Here is a 10,560-nt window from a genome sequence, read left to right on the forward strand (position 1 = left end):
TAATAAATAATTTCATTGTATAAGAAATTGATGTATACTGTTGATACATTACAAGTAGCTAGGGTGCACATTCTGGCATACATTACATTATTATATAAAATACATATCGATTGTAATGGATTTCCTATCTGTCTTAAAAAGCTGTCAATTAATTAACCTGAAGAGGTAGCTGTAGAGAAGTGATCTTCTCCTTCTGTAAGTGGCCTGCCAAATGGGGAGGGAATGGCCAACAGAAAAAAAAAATTAAACATCATATTGAATATTGATAATAAAGACAAATTTTCAGCATAAAGTTTCTCACATGCACAACAATGTCTCGAGGAATTAATGAATCTAATCGTCACCCACAGTGTCAGTCCATCAAGAAGAACTCTGATTGGACTGTGATATTAAGTTGTCAAAGTAAACTTAGTTAATGGAAGAGGCACCCATGCATGTGTTCCCATATTAAACAAATTCGGGTTATTAAAATACAGAACGCGTGCGAAACTGGGAAATCTGGCAAATTGGAGGTTTTTATTATATATTTTGGTGTGTCTTAATTCATGAACTCGACGGAAGTTGAAACCTGTCCATTACATTGAAATTTAGGGTCGGTCCAACAAGAAGTGAGACCTAATTTACTTTAAATATGTTAGGCCTTTTTACAAATATATGTGACATTTTTATCAATATATGAAACTTTTTTCTTTTATAAATATTAATAGAAAATATTTTTTTTATTGGTAACCTAAAGCGTAACTTTACTTGTTTTATTCTTAGGCCGACCTTACATAAAATTTATTAACTATTGTATCATGCATGCCAGCCTAACATCACACTAACATGTGACGTGAAGTTGATACTAATTTGAAGGTTGTTATTCTGGATCACTATAATTCTAAAGAGATTAGGTGTTTAAATGTGGAAGATTGATTTAGTTATGTAGCCTAAAGGATATAAGCACACAAATGTTGAATTCAGTCAAACACGAGGCCACTGAGCAGCAAATTAAGTCACAGGTGGTGTGGTGTTTTTATGTGAATATATAAATGTGACATCTCTGGTATCATTTTCTATAAATTAAGCTTATACGTTTCCACATTCATAGTTGTCTGGCCTCTTTGTATAATTTGCATCCTAGCTTTGGTCTTATAGTTATTAGTTAGAGCTTACAAAGTAAATAACAATGAAGCGGCCATGTAGTTCCAGCGGTTATTACTTTTGTCTAATGAATATGTTCCTGTTGCTTTTGCCAGTAAGGTCCCAACTGACAACAGACTTCTATAAGTCATCATGTCCTAACCTTTCCAAAATAGTAAGAAGAGAGGTTCAAAAAGCTCTAATGAATGAGATTCGAATGGCTGCTTCTTTGCTTCGCCTTCACTTTCATGATTGCTTTGTGAATGTAAGTTTTATGGTTGTTTTGTTATATGCACACTTCAGTCAAATTGTTAGGATACTATTATCATTCTTATCCTACTAACCTACAAGAATTGGTAGCAAAATACTTTCTAATACACCTTTTTAAACACATTCTTTATTATTACCTGATATTAAAATTTACATAATTAGAGTTTCACTTCATATTTAATGAGTCAAATTCATGATTTTGTAGTTGCTAATAAATTTTAGCCAATGATAAAAAGTGTGTTAGAGAGTACTGGTATGTTGCTCACACAAATCTAACCTCAGTCCCAAATAAAATAGGTAGAAAGGATTGCAATTTATTCAAGGTTTTAAATTACAGTCTACAACAGTTATTGAGGTTGCAATATTCAGGGCACATTGCATCAACTGCATTTGCATGTAATTGTCCACAATATCAAATTTTTATTGGTCTATGCAATCACGCAGAAACACAATTTGAAACTTTGATTTGTCCTAAAAATATTTTATTGCAATTAAAGGGCAGTAAAATGAAAGCTTAGAATATTATTATGATCAGTTTAATGTGTCAACACATCGTTGTCAGTAAACTGCACTAAAGATTTTATTTTTTTTGAAATTTATCAGAAGAGAAATGATTATGTTATTGAAATTCTGTTATATTGGGTATTCCGAATTTCCAATTAATTATGTGACACAGAATTAGTAAGTTAGAGCATAATCTGTTACACCTTATTTTCATTGATATCAATTTTTTTTTTCTTTGAACATAATCAGGGTTGTGATGGATCGATACTACTAGATGGTGGTGATGATGGAGAGAAATCTGCTGCTCCTAACCTGAACTCTGCTAGAGGATATGAGGTTGTAGATACAATCAAAAGTTCAGTGGAGAGTGCATGTAGTGGGGTTGTCTCCTGTGCTGATATATTAGCCATTGCTGCCAGAGATTCTGTTTTCCTAGTAATTCTATTCAAATCCCATTTTATAGACTTATTTCTTCATTGATTTTACTTATTTCGTTCACTACTCAAGGAACATGCATGCAAAGGAATGAAATGTGAATTACTCAAACAAGTTGGAAATTAAATTGTGGTTAACTATGCCTTCCACGTTTCTTTTAAACTTTATTTTATACGACGATTTTGTGTTTTAGCATGATTATATATGTCACTCATAAAGTCATAATGTTTCGTAGAGTGGTGGTCCTTTTTGGAAGGTTCCGCTAGGACGAAGAGATGGAACAGTCTCAAACGGAACACTGGCAACTGAGGTGCTTCCAGCGCCATTTGATCCATTGAATACCATCATTTCAAAGTTTACTAATATGGGCCTTAATCTCACTGACGTTGTTTCTTTATCAGGTAACAGAGAACTTCACAATCTCGATCTTCAAGCTAGCTCGAAATTACTTTTAGAAAACTTAGATGCAATTTCTTAAGTGATGTGGTGTTGTTCCTAACTCCAATTGAAGTTTCACCTCGTTAATCCGTGTAATAAACGTATGTATTAAAGGATTACACCTCAGAGGGAAACTTCAATTCTAGTTGGAAAACAGCAACAACAACTTCTAAGGAACTGTAAGTAAGTTTTGTCAAAAAAACTTTCTTAGACCTTGGTAATCTTTATAATAGACGTATTTATTAAAAGAGTACGACTAGCAGATTATCAAGATGAAACCTCAATTTTGATTGGAGAACAATAACAACCATACTAAGTAACTGTATCTAAGTTTTAATCCATAATTTGTTAGCTTAATTGCTTCAGTATATATATGTTAACCAATATATATTAATCGAATTATATGTGAAGGTGCCCATACAATTGGCCGAGCAAGGTGTACACTGTTTAGCAATAGATTATTCAACTTCTCAGGAACAGGTGCACCAGACAGCACACTAGAAACTGGCATGCTCTCTGACCTGCAAAGTTTGTGTCCTCAAAATGGAGATGGAAATGTTACTACAGTCCTTGATCGGAATTCATCGGATCTATTTGACATTCACTACTTCAAGAACCTGCTCAGTGGAAAGGGGCTTCTCAGTTCTGACCAGATTCTATTTTCTAGTGATGAAGCTAATTCAACAACAAAACCTTTAGTCCAAAGCTATAGCAACGATAGTGGACAATTCTTTGGGGACTTTGCCAACTCTATGATCAAGATGGGGAATATAAATATTAAGACTGGGACTGATGGAGAGATTAGGAAAAACTGCAGAGTGATAAATTCTCAGTAATATGATAAGAAACGCTTTGCAAGATATGGAATAAGCAGAAGATGCGGTGTCTTCCTGTTACATTAGGTAATTTAGGTTGGTGTTTATATATGTTACTCAAAATGGAATTTGTAGGTGGAAATGTGCTTTTCAGATGAATGTGAGCAACTTAACCCGACAAAAGATAAATTAAAGATAGTATCAACGATTCCCTCGTTTTATGTTATGTGCACCAGTTTTTTTCTATTCAGATTGTTTTCTTAATTCCTTGGCAAGTTCACAAATTTGTATAAATAATAATAAATGATAAGATCTAGTCTATATAATTTGTATATTGTATACACTAAATTTTAAGTGATGGAAAAAAGAAAAGTTGATATATTTTAAGGTAAAAAGCATTAATGTAAAGTTTAAGAGTAACATAAGACATCAAAAAATAGCAAGATTCAAAGAGATAAGAAAAACACTTGAGGGATAAAAATGATAACTTAGTATAAATCTTGTAGAACCGTTGGATGTTCCGTCTACCAAATGAATTCTTGATGTAATAATGATTTTTATCCTTTAAGGTTATTTCAACTATTACTTTCACTAAGTTAATTTACTCTAAGCATGATTCCTCATGTGAAAGAGATTAAGTCACTTGATTCCACTCTTGAATCATTGAAAAATTCAACCAAATACTTTGTTTTAAGAATTTATTAATTAAAAAAAAATGAATAAACATGTGACAAATAAAGTTATAACAAATGTAATTGATTTAACAGAAATTAGAAATGAAAAAAAATATAGGTTAATGAAATTAAGTTTGAAATAAGGTAAAAGTAATTACTATAACACTCTTTTATCCCAAGTCACATAGTATCCTCAAAATATGTTTGGTGAAATTTAAATAAAAAGGTGTACTAATTTTTCAAAAACTTATTTGGCCAAAAAAGAACATTGCATCTCACATCTTTATAAACATAGAGAAATACAACTCAATAAATAATATAATAAAAAATTAAAGAACTTTTGGCACTTACTATACAAAATCATGTTAATAAAATATAAAAAAATAAATCATTGAAAATTTTACATTAATGATTAAAAACTCATGCTCGGGGACATTCCGTCCAAACACAAATTAAAACAAACAAATAAATGAGAAGTGAATCTCATCACACATAACAATATAAAGATTAAAAACATATATGATCACACATGGAAAAACACTTGTAACATAGTCATATAAGTATAAATATCCTCTTAAACACGCATACATTATGATGTGAATTCAATGTAAGACTCTACATGCGTGTGATACTAATAAAACACTTGTGAAAGAAGCTTAAAAGGACATGCAATCGACAAATTTTTACCCCATGAGAAACCAAAAATCACGTTCTCAATCAAGATAAGAGACTAGTGTCACTTACCTGATCTTGCAAGGATACTCCAAGTCTCCAATTCATGTAATTAACACAATTCATGTAATTAACACTCCTAATGCCAAAGTCATATTCAACTAATTCATCATCTTCTCGTTTAAGTTCAACATCACTCAAAAGACTTAACATATGATATGATGCATATATGAGACATACAAGATATTTATGACATTTTTATACATACTAGTACCATTATCACATGGTGGATGTTTTCACAAATGATCACTTAGGTCACATACACGTCATTTCAAACATTATCTTGATATCACTAGATCCACCTCATGTACATAGATGCATCAGTCTCTCAATGCCAACATTATAAGCTAATAACAATCACAACACACCATTATTCGAGTAAGCACATATATACACATACACATACATAGTAGCTAAACATAACATAGTAACTGAACTTAATTATCAATAAAATTAATAGATACTTCATACCGATATCATGGTAACAAAAAATATAAATATGTTTATATTAAATGCTACTAATATTATTTTATTATTATACTCTTGTTAAATTTATTAAAAATTAGAATTTATTAAATTTAGTGCTTTACTTTATTATTAGTTATATTTTTTTAAAATACATAACAAAAGTGGATCTTATTTATTATTTATTGACCATTATTCATAATTACATAATTTTTAATAATTTTTTTATGAATTTAATGTCTATACACTAATGGTGTAAAACTGTCATTAAATTACATATTATCATTTGAATTACTTTAAGATAATTATTTTAAAAGTCAACAAATTTATCATACATAATGGATTAATTATGCATGATTGGGTGTTTGTGCATAATTTTTTTTTTATAAAAATTCTTTTTAATAAACTTTGTGTCTTATTAACACTCTTTACATTAATATGTTAGAAGTTTAATTTTAGGGGTGCGCAAAATACCATTAGAACCAAATTAAATATAAAACCACTATTATATATATACCGATCGTAATGGATTTCCTATCTGTGTTAAAGTTGTCAATTAATTAACCTAAAGAGGTAGTTGTAGAGAAGTGATCTTCTCCTTCTGTAAGTGGTGTGGCAAATAGGGAGGGAATGGCCATCAGAAAAAAATAAAATTAAACATAATATTGAATATTGATAATAAAGACAAATTTTCAGCATAAAGCTTCTCACATGTACAGCAATGTCTCGAGGAATTAATGAATCTAATCGTCATCCACAGTGTCAGTCCATCAAGTAGATCTCTGATTGGACTGTGATATTAGGTTATGATCGTAAACTTAGTTAATGGAAGAGGCACCCATGCATGAGTCCACATATTAAACAAATTTGGTTTATTAATTAAAATACAGAACACGTGCCAATTAACTGGAAAATCTTGCAAATTGGAGGTTTATAAAATTATAATATATATTTTGGTGCGTCTTAATTCATGAACTCGAAGAGAAAACCTTTTTATTACATAGAATTTGATAATTATTACATCATGCATGTCAATATAACATCACACTAACACGACAAAGTTATTTTTCAAATAATTAATGCATATTCATGTCATATGACTTGTTAAATAGAACAATTCCACGACAACCGATCCACTACCGCGTCCAGTGATTATATATTTTAAAGGTTGTTATTCTGGATCACTTTTATTACATAATTCTATGAAGAGAGTAAGTGTTTAAATGTGCAAGATTGATTTAACTACGTATGGAGGTTATAAAATTAAACAGTCTCTAAAGGGTATAAGCACACAAATGTTGAATTCAGTCAAACACGAGGCCACTGAGCAGCAAATTAAGTCACAAGTGGTGCTTTTATGTGAATACATAAATGTGACATCTCTCGTATCATTGTCTATAAATTAAGCCTCTAAGTTTTCACATGCATTCATCTTGCCCTGGCCTCTTGAATAAGTTGCATCCTTGCTTTGGTCTTATAGTTATTAGTTAGAGCTTTAATTTGCAAAGTAATTAGCAATGAAGCGGTCATGTAGTTCGAGTGGTTGTTACTTTTGGTTAATGAATATGAATATGTTCCTGTTGCTTTTGGCAGTAAAGTCTGAACTGACAACAGACTTCTATAAGTCATCATGTCCTAACGTTTCCAAAATAGTAAGGAGAGAGGTTAAAAAAGCTCTCACGAATGAGATGCGAATGGCTGCTTCTTTGCTTCGTCTTCACTTTCATGATTGCTTTGTGAATGTGAGTTTAAGTGACATATATGGTTGTTTTATTATGTGCATGCACACTTCAGTCAAATTGCATGCTTAGATAGATTTAATGTATTTCAACACACAGTTTTGTCAGTAAGCTGCTCTGAAGAATTTATTTATTTTTTATTTATCCAAAGAGAAATTATTATTTTATTGAAATACTGTACGTTATTATTAGTATTCCAAATTTCCAGCTAATATAAGCTGTTTAGAGTTGGAGTAAAGATCTCAAGCTCCATTCTCCTATACAAGCATGGAGTAGTAGTCACTGAAACTGAAATATTAATTATTCTTTCTTTCAATTCCATATACATTAAAATCTGATATACCTTTATTTCATTTAAATCTTAAATTATTTTCTTTGAACATGATCAGGGTTGTGATGGATCAATACTACTAGATGGTGGTGATGATGGAGAGAAGTCTGCCGTTCCTAACCTGAACTCTGCCAGAGGATATGATGTTGTAGATACAATCAAAAGTTCAGTGGAGAGTGAATGTGACGGGGTTGTCTCATGTGCTGATATATTAGCCATCGCTGCCAGAGATTCTGTTTTCCTGGTAATTCTATTCAAATCCCATTATTCTCTATATTAATTTCTTCATTAATTTTTCTTATTTCGTTTACGACTCAAGGAACATGCACGGAAATGAAATATAATTACTTACCCAAACAAGTTGCGGAAGTGATTAACTACACCTTTCATGTTTTTTTATGAACTTTTTTCTCAAACAACGAATTTGGGTTTAGCATAATTAGATTAGATATTTCACTCATAAAGTCATTATAATGTTTCGTAGAGTGGTGGTCCTTCTTGGAAGGTTCTGCTAGGACGAAGAGATGGAACAGTCTCAAACGGAACTCTAGCAAATGAGGCGCTTCCTGCACCATTTGATCCATTGGATACCATCATTTCAAAGTTTGCTAATATGGGCCTTAATCTCACAGATGTTGTTTCTTTATCAGGTAACATAGAACTTCACCATGACTTCTCAAGCTGGCTAGTTCGTAAATGAAAAATGTTTCATAAGCACCCATTATATTATAAGACACCCAAAGAGAAAGAAAAATACTTATAATACTTATATTATAAGATTTATGATATAAGATTTATGATAGGATAGAAAGAGAGATAAAAAGAAATTAAAATTTTTGTTTATCATTATTCTTTGTAATTAGATGTTTAAAATAAGTGGGTGTTTGTTTATCATTATTCTTTTGTAAATAAATAATAAAGAAAATTAGATATAATTTTTTAGATGTTGTTCCCTAATTAGAATTAAAGTTTCACATTAGTAATCCATATAATAGAGGTATGCATTAAAGGATTGTGCAGAATATGAAAGTAAAACTTCATATTTAATTGGAGAGCAGCACCCAGAGGGAACTGGATCAGAGTAAAAAAAAAAAAAGAAAAGATATAATTTTCGGTGTTGTTGGTGTTTTTCTTCAATTAAAATTGAAGTTTCATCTTACTAATCTGTGTAATGAAGATATGCATTAATGATTTACGTAGACTATGAAGATGGAACTTTAATACTGATTAAAGAATTACACCAACAACTCGTAAAAAACTGTACGTATCCAAGTTTTTTTTCTTAATTTGTTGGCTTAATTGCTTCGATATATGTATGGTAACTTATATATATTAATCGAATTATATGTGAAGGTGCCCATACTATTGGCCGTGCAAGGTGTACACTGTTTAGCAATAGATTGTCCAACTTCTCCGGAACAGGTGCACCAGACAGTACACTAGACACTGACATGCTCTCTGACCTGCAAAGTTTGTGTCCTCAAAATGGAGATGGAAACGTTACTACAGTCCTTGATCGGAACTCATCGGATCTATTTGACAATCACTACTTCGAGAACTTGCTCAGTGGAAAGGGGCTTCTCAGTTCTGACCAGATTCTATTTTCTAGTGATGAAGCTAATTCAACCACTAAACCTTTAGTTCAAAGTTATAGCAACGATAGTGGACTCTTCTTTGGGGACTTTGCCAATTCTATGATCAAGATGGGGAATATAAATATTAAGACTGGGACTGATGGGGAGATTAGGAAAAACTGCAGAGTGATAAATTCTTAGCAATATGAAATAGGCTTTGCAAGACATGGAATAAGCATAAGCTCGGGCGTCTTCCAAGTTATATTAGATAATTTAGGTGATGGTTGTTATGTTTCTCGAAATGGAATGTGCTTTAGAGGTCCCACACAGTGGATGTGGGAACCTAACCCAACATAAGACAAAATAAACAAGAGTTTGAAGTATTTCCCTTTTTGTTTTACGGGGCAGCTTATTAAATTTTATAGTGCAGCAAAGGTATCCGAAAGGTCCCTTTAAAAATTGGTTCATAAGGAGTGGCACTTATCAAGTTTGTTAAACATCCGATGTGGGACTATTTTCAACACGTCCCCTCGAGCTCTGGCTCGTCACCACAAGGCGAGGGCTGGCGGCACCCACCGGATAGAATATGACTCTCATACCATATTAAATTTTATAGTGTAACAAAGGCATCCGAAAGGTTCCCTTAAAAACCTGTTCATAAGGGGGTGGTCTACCCAGCTAAACACTTATCAAGTTTGTTAAACATTGAATGTGAGATTATTCTCAATCCAACTTATTATTCTATTCAGATTATTGTCAAAATAAAAATCAATTAAAATGGAAACATGGTTAGTCACTAAATAGAAAAGGAATAGATAGTTAAAGAAAATAAAATGAAAATGTTTTGTTTAGTGGTAGCAGTTAAATCCGAGGGAGGTGAGAGTAGGGTGAATAAAAATACGAACAGGATATGAAAATAGGTATAAAAAAATGAAAATTAGCGTTTTTTGTTTTATCATTTGTGTTGGTAGCAGTCAAATACAAGTGAGGATGAGTTGGTGAATTTTTTTCAGTTTTGCAGAGAAGAAATAAATTGAATTTTTTGAAGAAAAAAAAAAAAGCCCTGTGGATCAGGTTGTATTTCAATTGTGCTAACTTAGTCCAGTGTTATAATTATTTTAGAGCATAATTTTTAAATAATTATGTATTAATAATATAACTACCTGACTTGATAAATATTATTTTGTCAAAAATGATATTATATTTATATTAATGTTGTTTATCAGTATAAAATCTATTTTAATTGTAGTTGTTTGCTTTTTTACTTCAATGATTTAACTATGTATTGTTAAGATGAAGATATTATAAGAGATATAATATTGGATTAAGGATTAAGGGAAAAGAAAAAATGGAAGAGTTTTCGAATTCAAATGTTTTGGGTCAAGTCTGGGTTTAAGAAATTGATAGCATTACAATTTTGGATTAGGTAGGGACACAAGCAAAATTGTCCCACAAACATCC

The 10,560-nt window shown here is 31.4% G+C and overlaps 2 protein-coding genes across 4 annotated transcripts; both read left to right on the top strand.

Moving 5' to 3' along the window:
• Positions 1-849: 849 nt before the first annotated feature.
• LOC114393366 (peroxidase N-like) lies at positions 850-3,830 on the top strand. Of its 2 annotated transcripts, XM_028354675.1 has the most exons (5): positions 850-1,001; positions 1,239-1,387; positions 2,146-2,331; positions 2,567-2,732; positions 3,181-3,830. In XM_028354675.1, exons 2-5 carry the CDS (start codon positions 1,325-1,327, stop codon positions 3,603-3,605), a joined length of 840 nt encoding a protein of 279 aa, XP_028210476.1. In that variant the 5' UTR covers positions 850-1,001; positions 1,239-1,324; the 3' UTR covers positions 3,606-3,830. The 2 variants fall into 2 exon arrangements, with proteins under 2 accessions (XP_028210476.1, XP_028210475.1); XM_028354674.1 differs by having other exon boundaries at positions 967-1,387.
• Positions 3,831-6,774: 2,944 nt separating this feature from the next.
• On the top strand, positions 6,775-9,497 carry LOC114393365 (peroxidase N-like). Of its 2 annotated transcripts, XM_028354671.1 has the most exons (5): positions 6,775-7,197; positions 7,584-7,769; positions 8,010-8,175; positions 8,726-8,785; positions 8,879-9,497. In XM_028354671.1, the coding sequence occupies exons 1-5, from the start codon at positions 6,973-6,975 to the stop codon at positions 9,298-9,300; spliced, it is 1,059 nt and encodes a 352-aa protein (XP_028210472.1). In that variant the 5' UTR covers positions 6,775-6,972; the 3' UTR covers positions 9,301-9,497. The 2 variants fall into 2 exon arrangements, with proteins under 2 accessions (XP_028210472.1, XP_028210474.1); XM_028354673.1 differs by lacking the exon at positions 8,726-8,785.
• The last annotated feature ends 1,063 nt before the right edge of the window (positions 9,498-10,560 follow it).

This window comes from Glycine soja, chromosome 17 (assembly GCF_004193775.1).
Source record: "Glycine soja cultivar W05 chromosome 17, ASM419377v2, whole genome shotgun sequence".
Classification (NCBI taxonomy): domain Eukaryota; kingdom Viridiplantae; phylum Streptophyta; class Magnoliopsida; order Fabales; family Fabaceae; genus Glycine; species Glycine soja.

Coding starts and splice junctions, on each gene's coding strand:
- LOC114393366 (XM_028354674.1), top strand. CDS start 1,169: ATGAAGCGGCCATGTAGTTCCAGCGGTTATTACTTTTGTCTAATGAAT. Junction 1,388..2,145: donor TTCATGATTGCTTTGTGAAT/GTAAGTTTTATG, acceptor GAACATAATCAG/GGTTGTGATGGATCGATACT. Junction 2,332..2,566: donor CCAGAGATTCTGTTTTCCTA/GTAATTCTATTC, acceptor AATGTTTCGTAG/AGTGGTGGTCCTTTTTGGAA.
- LOC114393365 (XM_028354671.1), top strand. CDS start 6,973: ATGAAGCGGTCATGTAGTTCGAGTGGTTGTTACTTTTGGTTAATGAAT. Junction 7,198..7,583: donor TTCATGATTGCTTTGTGAAT/GTGAGTTTAAGT, acceptor GAACATGATCAG/GGTTGTGATGGATCAATACT. Junction 7,770..8,009: donor CCAGAGATTCTGTTTTCCTG/GTAATTCTATTC, acceptor AATGTTTCGTAG/AGTGGTGGTCCTTCTTGGAA.